The sequence below is a fragment of the Fringilla coelebs genome (assembly GCF_963513975.1).
Source record: "Fringilla coelebs genome assembly, chromosome: 17".
Classification (NCBI taxonomy): Eukaryota; Metazoa; Chordata; class Aves; order Passeriformes; family Fringillidae; genus Fringilla; species Fringilla coelebs.
In genome coordinates, this window is record NC_140043.1 from 3,501,671 (window position 1) to 3,520,892 (window position 19,222).

General features: G+C 55.8%; 1 protein-coding gene across 2 annotated transcripts; it reads left to right on the forward strand.

Annotated features, from left to right (window-relative positions):
* Window positions 1-882: 882 nt before the first annotated feature.
* Window positions 883-19,191, forward strand: MMP11 (matrix metallopeptidase 11). Of its 2 annotated transcripts, XM_084217355.1 has the most exons (9): window positions 883-1,160; window positions 9,649-9,887; window positions 11,161-11,304; window positions 12,302-12,435; window positions 15,060-15,307; window positions 15,570-15,783; window positions 17,062-17,085; window positions 17,229-17,319; window positions 18,170-18,308. In XM_084217355.1, the coding sequence occupies exons 1-8, from the start codon at window positions 1,041-1,043 to the stop codon at window positions 17,312-17,314; spliced, it is 1,209 nt and encodes a 402-aa protein (XP_084073481.1). In that variant the 5' UTR covers window positions 883-1,040; the 3' UTR covers window positions 17,315-17,319; window positions 18,170-18,308. The 2 variants fall into 2 exon arrangements, with proteins under 2 accessions (XP_084073481.1, XP_084073480.1); XM_084217354.1 differs by having other exon boundaries at window positions 17,062-17,319; window positions 18,170-19,191.
* Window positions 19,192-19,222: the final 31 nt, after the last annotated feature.

Sequence of the window (19,222 nt, forward strand, 5' to 3'; positions counted from 1 at the left end):
CACAGTGCAACGTGGTTTTCCCTGCTCCCCTGTCCCCTTTACAAGTAAGGCCTTGGGGATGTGCTGAGCATGGTGCTCCAGTGCAGGGACATCTTGCTAACAGCCTGTGAGTCAAACACTGCAGCACCTTCCACAGCCAGCCAAGGCCAGGCTCTTTCTTCTCACATCTGCTCACCGTACCCAGGAATTACATCGTCAGTGTGGTTCCCATAAAACTAAACATGAACAACTGATCACAGACAAATAAAGCAGTAATAGAGCCCGGGATGTCAGGAAGCCTTACTCACTCCCTGCACACCAGCCCATGCAGCTGGAGATCAAAGTTCTCTTATTTGCAATACATTTCTTGAAACAATTTTCAGCTAAACTCAGTCTGCTGAGAGGATGCTGACACAATCCAGGGCTTGTCCCATAGAAACAGGAACCAAGAGACCAGATCTGTGCCTTGCTGCCTCCGTCTCCAGGTGGCTGAGCAGATGGAGAAGGCTTTGGCATCTCCAAAATGAGGAGTTGCTCCCTTCCTTCCCCTCCCTCAGCATCCCTACCCGGGAAAGCCTTCTTGCAAAGGGGAGTGAAAAAGTGAGCAAAGCAGAGCCCTGCACAGGCAAAGCAGGGGTTCAAACTCATTAAAACACGGCTGTGAGCTACTCCCCACGGGGACTGGAGTGGTCTCGACGGGCACTAGGAGGATGGGTTTTAGTGCTTGGTGCCCTTAGGCAGGAGAGGTGAGAGACACCTTTAAAGGGGCCCGTTTAAAGGCACCCCAAGGCAGGCAGGACCCGGAGGCCGGGGGCCGGTGCCGGGCAGGCGTGGGAGGGGGGTCCCGCCCCGCTCCGCCCCCGGGGGGTGGCGGGGCGGAGCAGGCGGGACGGGCGGGACCCCCCTCCCGCGATGCCGCCGGGCCGTGTCCCCCCGGCCCGTGCAGCCGCGGCTCGGGGAGAACAAAAGGCAGGAGCGGGAGGAGGCGCGAGGAGGAGGGCAGGCGGCCACAGTGGGGGGATAAAAGGCTCAGCGAGGACCCCCCCCTCCTCCTCTGCCCCATGTCCGAGCCCGCTCCGCCGCCCGGCATGGCCCGCCCGCCGCTGCCCGCCGCCGCCGCCTTGCTGGCCGCCGCTCTGCTGCACTGCGCGCCCGCCGCGCCCGCCCGCCGACACAAGCCGGTGAGTCGGGACCGCCCGGTGCCTCCCTCCGTGTCCCCCGCCGCTCTCCGATGCTGTCCCGAGGGCGGTATCTCCCCGGCAGATCCTCCGATGAACGGGATGAGCCGTCTTCCCCCCGCCGCTCCATCCATCCCCGAGCCGCGCTCGGGATGCCGGCACGGGCAGCGCTGCCGGGAGTCACCGGCCGCGGGACGGTGCCCCTGCCCCGGCCGTGCCTCCCGCTCCGCGGGCTCCTCCTGGCTTTTGGGGGAGTTTTCGCAGCCGTGTTCCCGAGGGAAACGGGGACCGGGACAAGGAGAGCTTAGGAGAGGACGCGGCATCCCCCGTGCTTCGCAGGAAGGCAGAGCCCCCGCTGCTGCTCGAACGTCCCCTGCGAGCTGCGCTGGCAGCTCCGAGAAGTTACGGGGAGACGAGGCTGAAGGGGTGAATCAAAGGCAGGCAGGAGAGGAGCAGCAAGGCTCTTTCTTCCTGCAGATGCCTGCCCGATCCCAGCACCTGGGACGGAGCTGCGAGCAGCAGGGACTGCGGCTGCCGGAGGGGAGCAGCGGCGTGCGAGGGATTCGGGGCACGGCAGAGGACAGAGAGCTCCTTGTGCTGGGAATGCGTGCGTGTGTGATCGCGTTGTCATAGACATGCGCTTCGCTGCTGTGCCGTGAAATAATAACAGAGCAAATGCCCGGTAGCAGCCCAAGGGGATTAGTTCAGGTTCTGTCGATGGTTTTATTATCAGCTCTGTCATCTGAGCACTTTCTAACTTGGCTGCTAAATCTGCTGTGGGCTGGGACTTGGCACGGAGCAGCCTTGGCCCCCAAAGTGCTCGCATTCCTCCGAACGAAATGTCACCGCGCTCGGCCCCGCTCTGCCTCTGGGGAAGGTGAGGCCGAGCGCTCGCTGGTGGCACCCTGCACTCCAGGAATGACGCTGCTCTGCGCTTCAGGCCGGTCCGAGAGCAGCAGGGGGAGGGCTGGGAGGGCAGAGCTCCACCCGCATAGAGCTGGAGGCTGCTGGTTCCCGTGGGACACGGGCTGGGCTGGCAGGTGCCTGGTGCTCTGCCCTCTGCAAGCTGGGAAGATGCTGCTCCTGGAGGAACCTGCACAGCCCCTGGTCCTGGTCTGGCTGCCAGCAAGGGCCTGTGTGGGATCCTGGAGAAGGGAGAGCCAGCCTGGGTTTCACCCTCTGAGCTCGAGGCGCCCATGTCACCGTTCATGTCCTTGTGCCAGCACCCCCAGCTGCTGACTGCCTGCAGAGGTTGCAGGGGCTCAGCTGACTTGGCCAGTGCCCCTTGAGGTGGTTTGTGCACCAAACTGCTGAAGAGCACAGAGTTAGTGCAGGGGTCCAGGACTGCTCAGACTCCTGGTCCATCAAATCCACTGCCACCCTCCAGAAGGTCCCCCCAGGTGGCATTCTGCCAACAGAGAGGAGATGTCTCCCTCATCCTAGGCTCATGCTCTGCTCTGTGAGTGCTAATCCTTCCCTCCTGGCTGGAGTAGCTCCAGGTGATACTCCTGCAGGTCTGTTTTGTTCAGGAATGCCTTGTGCTCATGTGTTGGACCAGCCACGTGGGGCTCGTGCTCTCAGACTGCTGTGTTGGACTCAGCCTTTGCAGAGGTGGTGGCTGCACTGGTTGGGTTGGAGACAGATCCTTTCAAACAGCAGTTCTGTCACCCCAAGCAGCTGCTCTTTTGGCTTCCTCATCTGCTGTCAAGGCTTCTGAAGGTTGTTCTGCTGCCTCTGAGGTGCAGCCAGTTTTACACAGTGCTCCCACTGCCCTCCTGGGGAGCACACGGGTGCAGGACAGCGGAGGTGGCACTGCCAGGCTGACAGAGGCCTCGGCCACTCTCTGTCCCCTCTCACTGAGAGCTGTGCCATGCCATCACGTGCTGCCTGCTCTGACTGCTCCAGCCTGCTGCACAAAGGGATGTTTCCCTCATGTCTGACAGCAGCTAATTTCCTGTCTGGGCACCTTTTGCTGTCAGGTGATGAATGAGAAAGGAGCCAAGGGGCTGAGCCGGGAAAAGAGATTCACACTCCAGTGAGACAGAGCACAGGAGTTCCTCGGGCTGTGCCAGTACCGGGGTGGGCAAGGACAGCCCGGGTGCAGGAGTGTGCTGCACCCAGCTGTTTGTGGCTGTTTGTGCTCCAATAGTGAGTCACAACGGCAGCAGCTGAGAGGGGAGGGAATCCAGGGCTAAGATTCACTTTAAAGCCAGGCTATAGGGCAAGCTGCAGAAGGACTTGTGTTTTTTGAGCAAACCCTGTAGAGCTCCTTCACTTTTATATTAATGCCTAAAGAAAGAAAGAGAAAACTGAGAGCAGAATAAAGGCTGGGTCTGGTGTCCACTGTAAAACTTGAGAACAAAAGATCTGCAGTCCTCGGGCTGTGCACGCGCAGACACCGAATTCCTGCCCTGCCTTCGGCTCCCCTGGGAAATCAAAGCCCTGCATTTGCTGGGAAGGTCTCTCTCGGTGGGGAAGCGGTGGGCACCCTCCCAGCTACCAACAAAACCCCTCAGGGGTGCTGCAGCTGTCCCCTGAGCACAGCAGGTTCCCCTCTGGAAGCAGGGCACTGCTTTCCCCACAGCCCCTGCCTGCCTCGCTCCGGGCTCAGGCGGCTCCCGCAGGAAGGGTTTGATTTGCACTCCTTGGTTTGGCTATTTAAAAACTGCAGTCAGGGCTGGGGTAATTTTAGGCATGTTTATCTTCTGCTCTGGGAGAGACTCGACACATGTAAGTAGTTATTCTCCAGCGGGTTTGTTGTGTTTGTGCTTCACAGGCAGCACACACACACACCCTGCAGTGTGGCAGGGCTTGGGGTGCAGCTGGCAGAGCACATTGGGGAGGGAGAGGAGAGGGAGAGGAGAGGAGCAGCCTGGGGAGGATCCCCCTCTCCAGGTTATGTTGCACTTGCTTCCCTCACACTTATCCTGCCCTGGCACCATAACTTGTGGGGCTCTGCAGAAGAAGGGATGCACTGTGTAGGAGTTGCTTGAAAAGGATTTTTAGTGGAAAGTTGTCCTGCAGAGATGCTGGACACCTTTTCCCCTACTTTGCTTTCCCCCTGCTTTCCCCCTGCTTTCCCCCTGCTTTCCCCCTGCTTTCCCCCTGCTTTCCCCCTGCTTTCCCCCTACTTTCCCCCTACTTTCCCCCTACTTTCCCCCTACTTTCCCCCACTTTAAGTAGCTCTCTCCTACTAATCTCAAATATGTGGACAGGTAAATAAAGGGTTTGTGGGTGTTCTTGCTCTGGGGATGGCTCAGCCAAAATCAAATGGGAGCGCAGCTGAGTCTGCCCATAGCTGCCCAGCAAAACGAAAAGCAGAGCCCTTCAGGGGTTCACTAAGGCAAATGACATGTTTTTAGATGTTCACTGAGATGCTGGTGCAGATAGAGGAGTCCCAGCAAGGACAGGCAGGTGACCAGACTTCCTCCTCTTGGCAGATTTGGGCAGGAGAGAGGCACTGGTAGCTCGTGGCTCCCCTCAGCTTGGATGTAAGTGCACAATGAACAAAACATCTCAACCTCCTTCCTCCCCTGGCAGGAGTGTGCCACATCCTAGAGCAGTTTCTTCATTTCAAGGGGAATTCTAGGTCATCAGATTAAGGGCTCTTGAAACCTTTTGCTATGTCAGCATCCTGGGGCTTGTTTGCTCTGTAAGTACTCCTGTTTCTGGCAAGCTGTTGCTTGGGTGACACCAGCAGCTTGGTTGTGGTGTTGTTGATGGAATAGTCTCACAAACTGTCACATAATTAAAATGTCTGATTATAAAAATAGTCCTGCAGTGTTTATTCCTTTGATTTCTCTTGTTACACCAAAGCCTGCTTCTTCTCATTCTGTCTGTGGCCATAAACATTTGCAGTCCATAATGTTTCGTGTTCCACGTTGCTTAGGAAAAATAAACATTTTCCTTTTTGCATTGCCAACAACAACTACCACCAAGTAATCCGGAAACAAACTGTCAGGCCCTGGGAGGTAGTGCTGGATGGTGCCAGGGTGTGGGAAGTGGGGGGAGAGGAAAATCCAACAGTGTGTGCACAGCCAGGCACTGCAGCAGCTCCTGTTTGGCCCCAGCCTTTGTGCTCTCCCAGTCTGCAGAGGGACCAGGCTGCAGCCAGCATGGAGGAGCCCTGGAGTGAAGCATTTTGTGTGAGCAAAGACTTTGTAGAGGGGTTGGGAGACCTTGTCCTGGGGAGGCAGGATCAATAAATCTGGTGGGTTTGCCTGGGCCTTGTTTCCACTAACAGTGCCTTGACCAGGAGCAGGTTTAGCTCAGGGTTAGACCAGACCACAATCACATTTCTGCCATGAAATTCCACCTGCAGCATCAGCCCCTTCCCAGCCCAGGCTGCTCCTGGAACACAACCTGACTAGAACGAAGCTGGTTCCAGTTTTGCCATTAACCATTAGCTGTAGCTGCACTTTCAAATCCAACCCCTGCAAATCCATGCTGGGCTGAGAGGCAGGCTGCACAAAAAGCTGTCTCTGCATCAGGAGAACAATGCTGATCTCAGGCAGGAGCATTGCTGTTCAGGGGGTGCAGAGCCCTTGGGAGGCATGGCCACTCCACAGTGAGCAAAAATGGGGTGAGAGAACTGCAAGAGAAAGCATCTCTGCTGTCCTTCCCTGCTGGAATAAGGGCAGGACTGTTCTGAGGTGCAGGCTTGTAGGGAGGAGGGGGATAATGCTGCCAGCCAGAGGCAGCAAACACCAGGGCCTTGGAAATGCTCTGAGTAACAAAAGGAGGAAGCAGAAACAGAAGCAATGGAAAAGCAGGAGCAGAAGGAACAGGGAAATGGAGACAAAGTCCATGAGCTCATTCCCCAAGTGAAGGGGAAGCAGCCCCAGTGAGAGGGGAAGCACCCAAGACTGAAGGATTCAGGCTGTAACTTGTCCAGTCACTCCTGTCTGACAGGGAGAGGGGTCTCCTTTCATGTCCACACCACAGGAGCAGCCAGGAGCCCAGGTGCTTAGGTACACAAAGAGGACACAAGCCTAAGTTCAGGCAGGCAGAGGAGGATGGAGCCAGGCACAGGAGAGCCGTGGGTTTGTCAGCACCAGGCACCAGCCCCACCCCTGTGCTCATTTAGGCTGGTGCTCCACTGCCCCTGTGCTGCTGCTGCTGCTCCCGGGGGCTCTGCAGGGTGAGTGCTGCCCAACACGAGGAGGTGAAAGATGCTCCTGGCTCCTGGGGGTGGCTGGAACACTTCCTGGGAAGCTTGGCTGGTGTTCATCTGGCTCCAGCAGACCCAGAGGTGATGGCTGCTGTATCACAGCTCTTGAAGGCTGATAAAGCTGTGAGGAACTGAGTGGGCAGCCTGTACCTCCTCTGTGGTTTCTGCTGTCCTGTGGGATCTGTCCTTTCCCTCCTGCTCCCCCTCAGCCTTTCAGTCACAAGGCTGCAGGGAGAGGCACTTTCTTTGTGAGGAGCTGTGACCAGCCTGCAGCAGAGGCCTCTTTGGCACAGCTTTGCTCCTCTGCTGTCCTTACTGCCTGCAACCTTTGGTTTCAGGCCTGGAATCCTCTCTGTGCTTGTGCTGTGTTCACATTTACTGACCAGCCTCTATTGCAAGGCCCTGGCCTCTTCCTTGACTGCAAGGCAGCTGTTCCCCTGCCCAGCTGTGCCTTATGCAGGCAGGGACACTGCAAGTGGCTGCACACACTCAGCCAGAGGCTCAGATCTGTTTTCCACTCTGCTGGGACAAACCCTGGGATTTTTCTTTGGTTTTGTGTTCAGGAATCCCCTCCCCTCTGCTGGTGGGATGGCACCAGTGGGGATGCCCTGCTGGGTACCCAACAGACAGTGCCCTCCTCCCCTTGCCCTCCCGGCTCTGCAGCAGCCTGGGCAGCAGCAGGGTCCTGAGGGAACCCTGAGCAATCAGCCAGGGTGTGGTAGCACAGCTCAGGGAACAAAGCAGATCTCCCCACCAGAGGGAGGGCTCAGCACTGGCTGGGAAGGATGCAACCTTAAGCAAGCGGGCACGGTATCTAATCCCTGGGAAGTGCCTGCAGCAAGGTGTGTCCAGCCAAGGAGGCCAAGATCTCCAGCCTGGGTGTCCCCTGAGCATTGTTTGGCAAGTGGTTTGTGCCTGTCACATTTCCCCTTGCCTGCAGTGGCCTTTTCCAGCCCTTTCCTGCCATGGTGCTAATGTCGGTGCAGTGACGACAGGGACAGAGTCACTGTTTGTCCAGGGGCACACAGGGCACCAGGGCAGGTCCTGCCTCCTGCCCCACCCAGAGCCACCCACAGGAGCACGCTGTGCCCCTTCCAGCACTGGGTCTGCAAAGGGCAGGAGGAACAGGGAGGGTCCTGGTGTTACAAAGTGGGGTTTGGAAAGCTGGGATTCATAACAGAGCTTTGAGCTGACCAAAGGGGGAGAGAAAAGCTGCCTCTGCTCTGCCTCTGAACATGGGATTCCTTGGGGCAAGAAGGAAACAGGCAGCTTCTCTCTGCTCCTGGTCAGAGGAGAGAGATAACCTCCAGTTCATGGCAGTGGCCCCAGCCTGTAAGGAAGCTGGCCTTCCCAGGAGGGGAATGTGCAGAGCATCCCCAGGGGTAAAACATCTGGGTCAGCCACAGCCCACCCACCCACCTGAGCACTTCTTGAGGGTTTCCCTGTGCTCCCAGGCCCTGCCCTTCCTGGCCTTGGAAAGCCAGATGCATTCATCAGCCCAGGTCCTCAGCTGCCAGGACCTGGCAGTGGGTGCACCAGGAGCAAGGGGCTGAGCAGCCCTGCAGGCTGTGACACAGAGCCATTGTGTGCTTCAGTGTCATCGGGGCTGACAGCAAGATGTTGGCCAGAACATGAACTTCATCAGCTTCTGCTGCCAGCTGTCCTTTGCAGCAGTAGCTGCCAGCCCAGGCAGGGTGCCAGGTGGCTCTCAGAGAGCTCCTCTTAGAAGACAGGTACCTCCAGCCTGGCAGGGCTCCAGTCTCAGCAGGAGCAGCCTGGTGCAGGCTCCTCGGACAGCCCAGCCCGTGCTCCTCCTCCCCTCAGCCCTGAATGGATGCTCAGTGCATGGCTGGTGGCCTGGGCAGCTGTTCAGGATGTGAAAAGGGTTTCTCTCTTTGCTGGGGCAGTTCCTGTGGGGGGTGAGAGTGCACTGGGACACCAGGGTTGTATCAATGGCTCTGAGGCACAGGCTGGCTGGTGCCCAGCCACCAAGGATGTCTGTCTGTCTGTCTGGGGAGGACCAGCCAGCACTGGAGCGGTGACAGACACACCAAAAGCCTAAAGTGATGTGTAGACACCCAAAGTGCAGCTTGTGTGCCCTGCCTGGCTCCCCTGTCCATCTGTGCCTGGCTCAGGAGCACGGGGCTGGAGCTCAGTGGCGGAATTAATGCCAAGGCCTTCACACTTCATTCCAGCCCGCGTGAATGGGCCCATTGTGGGAGCAGAGGGTGGCAGCATGTGGATTACAGGCATCATGGCAGTGCTGGCACCGTGCCATCCTGACCCCCGTGTCGCTGGCAGGGCAGCCTGGAAGAAGGCAGCTCTTTGCAGGGGAAGAAAGAGCTGCCTAAAGCTCAGGTCCTCCCTCTGGAGCCCTGGGGGACAGAGCCTGCCTGTCCAGCTAGAGTTGCACCACTGCTGCATCTCAGCTCCTCCCTGCTCAAACATCTTGCATTTGCTGCATAAAATCAGGTGAAAAAACCTGGTTTTGGCCCTCTGCAGCACAGTGATGTGGACCAAGCACCTCTCACCCCACATGCCTCACAGCAGCTTGGAGGTGACACCTGGGCAGTGTTTCATGGTGGCAACATGGGAAACTGGTGAACTCAGCTAATTAGCATTAATTAATGTTGTGAAGAGAAACCTTGCTTTTCCAACTAAGTGTGGGAGAGGCCAGGAGATGTTATCCCGAGCAGAATCAGAGGTACAGTGAGGCGAGGGGACATGGGGCAGTCCTTCCCTCAGGCAGTGATGGAGGCTGCAGGGACAGTCTCTGCTGTCACCCTACATCCTTGTGTCCTGCTCTGCTCTGTCCACTGGCCATGCTGAGACCAGCCCACGGTGCCAGGGCAGCAAGAGGACACCACGGAAGTGACAACAAGGAGCACAGCTGTGTGCTGGAGACTAAAGACTTCCTCTCATTAATGTCACCTCTACCCCGGGCCAGGAGGGAATAAAGGATGTAGGGCAAAGGGGGAGAATTTATTCCCTAGTGATTTGTTTTATACTTGAAGGGTCTGGTTCTCATCCACAGCCTGCAAAAGTATTTCCTGCCGGCCAGCTGCCAAGGAAATGTGGACCAAAAATAGCTGAGCGCTTAGTGGGTGCCATGGCATGACACAGTGCCCCCCAGGTGTGAGCCAGCCTCAGAGCAGGGAGCACGGCATGTTTGTGGGGAGCAGGCTGTGCCCTACCAGCGGCAAACAGCCCCGGCAGGGGTGGAACCCTCTGCTCGGGACTGCTGCGGGCGGCTGCCCACCCCTCTGCAACAGGCAGCATCTTCACGGACGCTGAAGTCGCGCTTTTGCTTTTGCCTTTCAGGACGTGTCTCGAAAGCATCACACCTGGAAGGAGCAGGCTCCCTGGCTGGCTGCCCTGGTGAACGCCGTGGGCACGGGCGTGCCTGCCAAGGGCTTCCCCGCGGCGGCGGCGGGGCCCGGGGCCGGCTGGAACCCGCGCCGCTGCGGCGTGCCCGACCCGCCCGCGCTGCCCGGCCGCAACCGCCAGAAGCGCTTCGTGCTCTCCGGCGGCCGCTGGGACAAGACCAACCTCACCTACAAGTAAGGGAGACCGCGATGGAGCTCGGGCTGGTGGGGCAGCCAGGCTGGTTCACTTCTCCCTGCCCAAACGCTCTGTCTGGAGCTGTGGTGTGACCGTGAGAGGTGCAGGGGCCAGGGGAGCCGCACGCTGAACCCAGCACCTCCTCATCCCCTCCTGAGCACACCCCAAACAGCTGCCCTCATGTTGGGCACAGCCTGTGCCTCAGCCACGGACAGTGCCACACCTGCACCCCTGGGCACATGGGGTCACTGTCCTCACTCTGTCACTGCCCTCTCACTGTCACTGCCCTCACTCTGTCCCTGCCCTCACAGGTCACTGTCCTCACCCTGTCCCTGTCCTCACCCTGTCCCTGCCCTCACACGTGCTGAGCTGAGCCCCCACCACCAGCGCTCTCCTGCTGTGCCTCTGCCCCCGTAGCCACCCCGCGGGGGGCTCACCTCACAGTTTATTTTACAGAGATCTTTTTGTTCAGCTGTTTTTGATGGTCCCATAAACACCACTTCAGCGTAAAGTTTTGCCCAAATCACCCCACACCTTCTCAGCTGTGAATCTGCCCACCAGAGCGGAGGGAGGGCTGGGCTGCCTCTGCAGCTGCCCTCGGGGCTGTGAGTGGAGCAGTGAGCACAGTCATATGGACCTCGACAGCATGTAAATCATCTTGTGCTTAATCCCATACAGGACACAGCTCCTCACACCATCAGGAGGCTGCAGATAACAGAAGGGCTTATTAATTTTTTTTTCTTTTTGGTCAGTAGTGTTAAAGAAAGAAACACAGCAGAGTTTTACATACAGCAACACTGTTAATGGAAGGGAAAGAGACTTCTCTCTGTGGCAGACCTTTCAGTCTGCTCTTGTTATTGGAGGAAGTGGGAGCAACTCCTCAGTGAACCCAAGTTTCCAGGGGCAAAAAATGCAGTCATTAAGGAGAAGAAATCACATCACACCAGTCTCAGGAATCTTTGTGGTGGTGGCCTTACAGGGAATACACCTGGGAGGTGCTGTGGCACTTCAGAGCAACACAGACTCTGCAAAACTCTCCAGGGAACTCACCTCCGACACACCAGCCAGAGGGTTCCAAGATTGGTGGGATTTATCTGCTGCACATGTTGCTTGGTAGAGGGTGCTGGAGCAGTGCATGTACGGGCTGGAGACGTTCTGGTGCTGGGAATGGTGGCCCTGGGGATGCTGGTTGTAGAGCTGGTGTCTTTGTGACAGCCCTGTCCATGGGACAGCAGCTGATGCTCTCCTCATCCAGTGTCTGTTGCCTTCCAGAATTATCAGGTTCCCATGGCAACTTGTAAAAGCCAAGGTGAGAAGGACCATAGAGGAAGCTTTGAAAGTCTGGAGTGATGTGACCCCGCTGACCTTCACCGAGGTGCAGGAGGGACGGGCTGACATCGTCATCGACTTCACAAGGTGGGCATGGCGGGCAGCACGCCCTGCCCCTGCCAGAGGAGCAGGGCTGGAACCAGAGCAGGGACCTGCCAGCACACAGCTCAGGACCTTACATGGAGGCTCATATTTCTGCTTTCAGACACTGGGATGGTTTTAGTTTTGTCAGTCCTGGGCTGCTCGGTGTGAGTGCAGCTGTTCCACACAGCACCATTACTGGTCATTCATTAATTTTCCTGGTACATTTACGTTTCCCTGCCCACAGGCTGTTTTCTTAAGCGTTTGTTTTGATTTTCCATCTTCAGGTCCTCCATCCTGTCCCTTGACTGAAGGATGTAACTGTCTGCCCAAAGACAAATATAGTTTCTTGGTTAAAGGAATCTTGGCTCCTGGCCTGAAATTCCCTTTTGGCAAAATACTCACTGGGGCAAAGACTTCCCTGAGTGTTTGTACAGAGCTAATGAGGGCAGTGGAGACTGTCCAAGCAGTGATGTGATTTCCATGCTGTGTATTTGTCTCCCTCAGCTCTCTCAAGTGGCCACATCTCTCATGGGTTTCCTTCATTACTCATCAGTGGCTTGGCCTGAGTGAGGACCTGAGAGTTTGGCTGGGTTTGCTGCCAGCTGCCCCTCCACAGCTCCCCACCACCCAGAAATATCAACTCAATCTTGGCTTAGGCAGCCACCTCCTTAATTCTTGAGGCTCCACAGTCAGCTCTGGGCTGGAAGCTGGAGGGGGAGGGAGAGAAACATCCCTGAGAAAACATACAAACTCTCCAGAGCTTGGTGTGACTGAGATCTGCTTCCTCGGTGCTTGGTGTGATCAAGCTGCTTCCTCAGGGCTCTGAAGCAGAATTTGGCTTGTGGCAATTGGAATAGCTCTGAGCAGTTGATCTAGACCAGTGGGATGAACTCAGGATGGGAATGAGAGCTGCTGTCCCCTCTCAGCGCCTCCCACCTTTGGCTACGTGACGCTGGGGCTCCAGGGCCCGTTGTCTGAGGTGCAATGTGTCTTCCCTCAGGTACTGGCACGGAGACAACCTGCCTTTTGATGGGCCTGGAGGGATCCTGGCACACGCCTTCTTCCCCAAGACACACCGGGAAGGAGACGTGCACTTTGACTACGACGAGACCTGGACCATTGGGAACAACCTGGGTATGGCACTGCTCCAAGGGGAGCTCTGGCTGCTCCAGGGTGCTTGTCAGGGAACTTGGAAATGATTCCCTGTGCTGTGAACGGGGTCCCTGTAAAACTGAGAGGGAATAACTATTTTGTGGTGGTGAGCATTGTCATCTCTCACCAGAAGCCAGCTGTTAGCACTCAGGTCCAGGACCCCAGCTTCCCCATGGACTCCTCCTGTGTGGGGCAGCAAGAGATGGCTCTTCTGCCCAGCCATGTGCTCTGCCACTGGGGAATTGCACCCACCATTGGCAGGAGTCATTAGAAATGAAATGAGGAAAGGATGACGGAAAACTGAGGCTGGAGCTCCCTGTGACACTGTTGTCTTCCAAAGAACAGCCTCAGTCCCAGGCCCTGCAGGCATTGTTCACCATCTGCCCTCAAACAAGTCCATAAAGGGAAACCATCCAGGCTCCAGCTCTGTCCCCATGGCCTGGGAATGCTCTGACCATAAACAACATCACATCCAGTCAAGACTCTTTTTAAAATTTTTGCTAATAATAGATCCAAGCTGGTAGCTCTCTGCTTGGGCACTCAGGGTCTGGTGTCACAGTATCTCATGAGATACTGCAGTACTGCCTGGGACCATCTGGAGCAGTGCCCGGAGCATCAGTTTCTGGAAGACTCACCAAAATTAACCCAGGTCAGCTCCTCCTCCTCCTTCCCAGCTTGTCTACATGGACAAGGAAATAATCACAAAGCCCAAGTTAACCCCAGGCCTCTCTGGGGATTCCCAGAAATGTTGGCCATGTCAGTGGGCACCCCCAAAGCCTGTGGGGTGCCACTCCCATGTCAGTGCCAGCTGCATGCCAGTTTGACTGCGTGCGGCACAGCACTGCTGTGTCTCCAGCCCTGCTCATGCTGGCCCAAAACAAGAATCATAAGCACAGGACCTCTTTGCAGAGGGGTTTCTGCTGCTGGGGCAGGGGTGGGCTCTGTTGGTTTTCACCCTCTGTTGTTGAAGAATGTCCTGTATTTTCCCATAAAACAGTGTTGGGGTCAAAACAGGAACCAAAAGTGGACAGCAGTTCCCATCAGAATCCAGCTCTATTCCATGGCATTCCCTCCTTCTCTCCCCCTCCCATAGCATCCATAGATAACTGTTGTAAAAGCTCTTTGGAGCTAATTGCCATTTAATATGCTGAAAAGAGCTTTAGGATATAAACATGGATAGATCCTTCACTCAGCTCTCAGTGAGACAGGGAAATCCTTGGCCTCATTTCACTGATGGGAGAGCACGAGTGTGCCCTGGGGGCACTCCAGGGCTGTGGAGGAAGCAGGCCCCACGTGGAGGAACATCCATGAGGGACACAGGGATGCTGTACAGCACAGCTCCTACAGCTGTGCTGCTGTGCACCTCCCCTGCAGAATCTGACAGCACAGCTCATCTGCCAACACTGGAAAGCAGCAAGTGAGGAGCCTGCCAAGCTAAACAGAAGTGTCTGAAAGTTTGTAATAAATCACTGGCATGGAAATCCCACTCTCTCAGCTGACCTAGATGTGTTGATTTAATCAGGTCAGTGCTGTGCAGATTCATGGCTTCCAGGTAAAGCTGGCCAGTGGAGGAAGGCATGGCTCACCTTCCCCTCCACCCTTCCCAGGGGTTCCTCCCCACTGTATTCTCCCTGCTCCTGGTGCTGAGAAGTGACCAGGGAAATCTCCACTGCAGCCAGCAGGGAAATCCTACTTGGAGCACCAAGGCTGGCTGACCCACATCCCTGCTGTTCTCATCACTTGGGCTGCAGCTCCAAGGATTTCTGGCTGAAGTCAAGTGAATGAGTATGCTGGGACTTAGTGAATTTACCAGCTTTTAAAAAGACCCTTTGGAAGCTAAACAAAACCTGCCAAACAATACAAGTTTGTGTACCGAAATCCCCTTTTCCCCCTCTCCTTTTGTAGATGCTCCAAGGTCATGTATTCCTAAAACATGGTCTCCCATAAATCTGTTTAAGTCTGGTGAAGAAGTCTCAGGCCTTGACATTAGATAATCTTCTATGGATTTATTTCTAAATGACACCTTCCTGACACAGTCCCCAGAGAAGCAATAAATGAGCTCCCTCTGCTGTCTGTGACAAAGGCCTTTGGCAAGTGTTATTCCCAGAGTTCTCTCACTGACACCCGTATCTTCCACAGTGGGTGTGATCTAACCGGGGACTTGCTGAACTTCAGCTCTAGCCAACAACTCTCTGCTCTAGATTTCTTTCTCTGTGCAAATTTCCCCTTTCCAAAAGTGCATGGAAAATCCTTTCCTTCCTGGTAGCTGAGGAGGTGGCAAGAGCCTCTAACGGAATTGCAGGTTACCAACGTGTCCAGTGTATGACATACCCAATTAATGCCCAAGTGTATGAATTGACTCATGGTGCTTCTGAATCAGTGAACTCCTTCATTATACCCTTAAAAAAAAAAAAACCAAAAAAACCCACAAACATGTTTTAATCTACACAGAAGATATCTGGGAACAACACAGATGGATGTAGATTTCTCTTTCCTCTTTTTGGACTCCTACAACACATGTCAGTGTCTGGTAACTGGTAGGAACAGGCCCAGGAGGCCAAAGCATGTGAGTAGACACAAGAGTATTCCATCTTTTCATTTTGTAGGCACTGACCTCCTGCAAGTGGCTGCCCATGAGTTTGGCCACGTGCTGGGCCTGCAGCACACGGCCGTCTCCAAGTCCCTGATGTCCCCTTTCTACATCTTCCGCTACCCCCTGAGCCTGAGTGAGGATGACAAGCAAGGTATCCAGTACCTGTACGGGAAACCCTCACTGGATCCCGACCCAACCCCAACCCAGCCAGCAGAGCTGCCCCAGCCAGACCTCGAAACAAACGAGATCACCAACGTGGAGGTGAGTGCAGGGCTGCTCTGTGCCCTTCCCTGACACCCTGGCTGGGGCTGCCCTGAGTGCTGTCTGCCTCTCCCACCAGCACTGCTGAGCCCAGCCCAGCCCAGCCCCCACGGCTGCACTGGGATGTGCAGGGAGGGGATCTCCGGGCAGCATGTGCCCAACCCAAACGGGACAGCTGCCTGGACAGAGTGCCTTCCCCTGGGTGAACCCAGCCAGGCTGAGGGGGCTGTGGTGGCAGCCCTGACCCGCTGTGCCTCGGCAGGCCCTGCAGCCCGACGCCTGCCTCACGGCCTTCGAGGCTGCGGCCACCATCCGCGGGGAGCTGTTCTTCTTCAGCTCGCGCTATGTGTGGCGGCTCCGCGCGGGGAAGCTGCAGGACGGGTACCCAGCCCTGGCCTCTCGCCACTGGCAGGGCATCCCCAGCTCCGTCGATGCCACCTTCGAGGACCCTCTGGGCAACATCTGGTTTTTCCAAGGTAAGAGCTGGACTGTAATCGGGTGGTTCAGAGATCTCAGTTACTTAGGGGTGGTTAGGACCCAGAAGGTTCCTGAGACAATAAATCTGGAAATCCTCCGGAGTTCAGTAATCCTTGTTATTTGTTTCCTTAACTATTTAAACTTTTTATCAGGTATTGAGGACCGAGAACAAGAGTTCACTTTTGTTTTAAACATGGCCACAATACCCTATTCTCCTTCTCTGGGACCCAAACATTTGTAATTTGCCTCTGCCCTGGCAGAGGAGAAGGAAGGAAACATTTGCTCTATCTCTCCAGCTGTCATGGAAAGCACTGTGCCAGAAGTGGACCCCAGCAGTGCCCTGGTTGTGCCTGTGTCCCCAGGGCCCTGCTCAGGGTGGGGACAGCATTTTCCCTGCTCCTCAGACACCTGGATGTGGAACTTCCCTGGCACCCCATGGCTTTATGAACCTACAGGGAGCCTGGGTGCAGAGCCAGGCAACATCCAGCAACCAGGAAGATTAGGAATGAAAACACCTCCTGACCAGCAACAAACCCTGTTTCAGCTCCATGTTTTCTTTAATGCTCTTCCCAAGTGGAGGTTTAATAGCAGGGATGCAGAATGACCTGGGAACTCATTGTGGGTGTGCACACTTCATCTGCACTCCATGAGACCGAGTACCAAAATCACACCAGTGGCTCTGCAGGCAGAGCTCCTGCATGAACACATTCCTGAGCACCTGACCTGCACACAAGGGCTTTCAGTGCTAAAATTGGCAGGCTCCTACGGTGAGTTAAAATGAGATAAGGGGAAAGTATTACATGCCGTGGGCTAATTACAGAGATTCCCATTTTAATCTAATCTGGAACTCTGCTTCCAGTCTCTATATCAACTTGGCAAATTCTTCCTGGTTTCTGCAGCTCGCTCCTTTCCATCCACATGCCCCCTTTGTGCCTGTGCATGCCCACATGATTTCCAGGTGCTGGGATTGCAGGGCAGAGGCTGGTCCCTCCAGCCAAGTCCTTAATAACTCCCACAAATAAAGAAAAATGCAGCTGAAATGGACCTTTCTGTCCCCCACCAACACCCACCATGCTGGACAGAGGTGGGATGCCAATGCATTGACAGCATTTTGGACACACAACAGTGGCAGCACCCATTACACTTGGTGGTGTTTTTGCTTCTCAGGCACAGCTTCCCTTGGGAGCTCTGCCAAGGCACCAGCTCCAGTTGCACAGTTCACTGCCAAATTATCAGAGTTTTCGACCCTTTGTTTCCCTTTTCTGTCTCCTCAATAGATTCCCAATACTGGATTTATGATGGTGAGAGACGGGTATCTGGTCCCACCCCAATCGTGGAGCTGGGCCTCCCTGCATCCCCAGTGCAGGCAGCTCTGGTGTGGGGGGCTGAGAAGAACAAGATCTACATCTTCAGTGGAGGCAACTACTGGCGCTTCAACCCGCAGAGGCGCCAGGTGGACAACATCTACCCGCGGGCCATGGCCGACTGGCGCGGCGTCCCCGCCGAGATCGACGCCGCCTTCCAGGATGAGCTGGGTCAGTGCTGCAGCAGCACTGCTCTGGCTGACAGCACTGCAGTTACACACAGGGTAGCAGTGGACATTGGCCAGCCACAACACATCCCATACAGCGTAGAGGGGCAGTTCTCTTCAATGGGGAGAGAATTGAGAAGTTGTTTCATTGCTGTTAATTGTAGCAACTGATATGTAAGGGTATGATAGAGAGAAGTCAAATACCTGAGCAAGGAATGGTCGCAGAGTCCTGCTCACCTCTCACTGCTCCTAGCAAAGGAAGTGATGAGAAGACAACAGAAACACTGCCCACCCAGGGAGCTGAACAAAGGACTTTTGGTATTGACCAGTCCTCCCCAGTGTGCCCCATGCTGAAAACAGTAGGGCAGTGCCAGAGAAACACTGGGGGACAGCCGTGGTGGTTGGGATGCCAGGTGTGGTGAGTGCCTCTTTCCTCTCTAAGGATGAAGTGAAACAACTCCCCACTGCTTCCAGAACCTAAATTCCAGGGCAGCTTGCCCACAGAACAGATGCTCTGAGCAGGTCTTCACAAGTTGCCTGTCCCTGTCCTAGAAATCCCTTGCCCTTTCAGGGCTGGGTCACTACAAGCATACAGCATATTTAAACCCACCAGGAAATTAAAATAAAATCCATCCTGTGTACTGTCCAAAAAGTAAAAAGTAAAACTAGAGTTTTTATCTAAACTAAGACAGTGTTAAAGAAAAGTGAATGCCTGGGTTCAAGTAAAATCTCCTGCCTCTTCCAGTTCTTTTTCAGTACTGCATGTGTTGCAGTGTCAGCAGAACAAAATGCTCGCAGAGAGCTCTGAGCCACACGAATGCTGCCTCTTCTAAACCTTCCTCTCTCACCCACAGGTTTTGCCTATTTCCTGAGAGGCCGAGACTATTGGAAGTTTGACCCGGTCCAGGTGAAAGTGCTGGAGGGCTACCCACGCCAGATCAGCCAGGACTTCTTCAGCTGCACGCCCTCCTCCAACTCCTTCAGATGAGGGGGATGCCTGTGTCCTCCACGCTCCCCTGTCATCTCCCTTTACCTCCAGCAGCCACACAGAGGGTTCCCTCTGCCATTCCTGGCTTCCTTCCAGGCTCAGCATCTGACACAACAGGTGTCTGTCACAAGTGACACAGTTTGCTCCTCTCCAGTTCCAGCAGCCCCAGCTTCAGTTGCTATCAATGTAAAAGCAGCTGCCATGTTCTTTACAGGCAAGGGAGGCCACTCTCTTCTAGCAATAGCATCCCAAAAGCCGCCAGGCCAGCCTGGAATGGGATCATACTCTCATAATTAATCTGAACCCACCCTGTAGAACTGATCCAATGGCATTTCCTATGTTTACATAACTCACCACGGCAGCCCTTCGCTGCTGCAGACGCTGGCCAAGGAGGAACGACCGACCCCCGAGCCCGGGGCATTGAATGACACCGGCCCTACCTGCAGAGGAGGAGGACAGCGACGTGCGGCTGCTGCCAGAGCCACTCCGCCGGGGCAGCCGTGCTGACTGCCAGGGCCCTGCCGCAGCCCTAGCCCGGCTTGGCGTTTATCCCTAGCATGCGTTAGGATTTTGTACCGATCTGTATATAGACAAGGGGCCCCTTCCCTCGCTCCCTCCCCGGCGCTGGGTGCCAGTGCTGGACACTGCCCCGCGCTCCTCCCGCCGCGGTTCCCATCCATCCCGGGATGCTCAGATGCACTGATCGCTCTCGAACCGCCGTTCCCGGCCCGGGCTGGCACCGCACACCCGCCGTGCCCGCCCAGCCTCAGGCCAAGCACCCCGGGCCGCGAACAGCCTCTTCCCCTTCCCCCTCCCCGTGAGTCCGGGTGCGCGGCTGGCGGCACGGCGCGGAGCATGTGCCGTGTCGCGGCGGGCCCAGCGCAGCCCGCTCCCTGTGTATTTATGTTCCGCCCCGCCA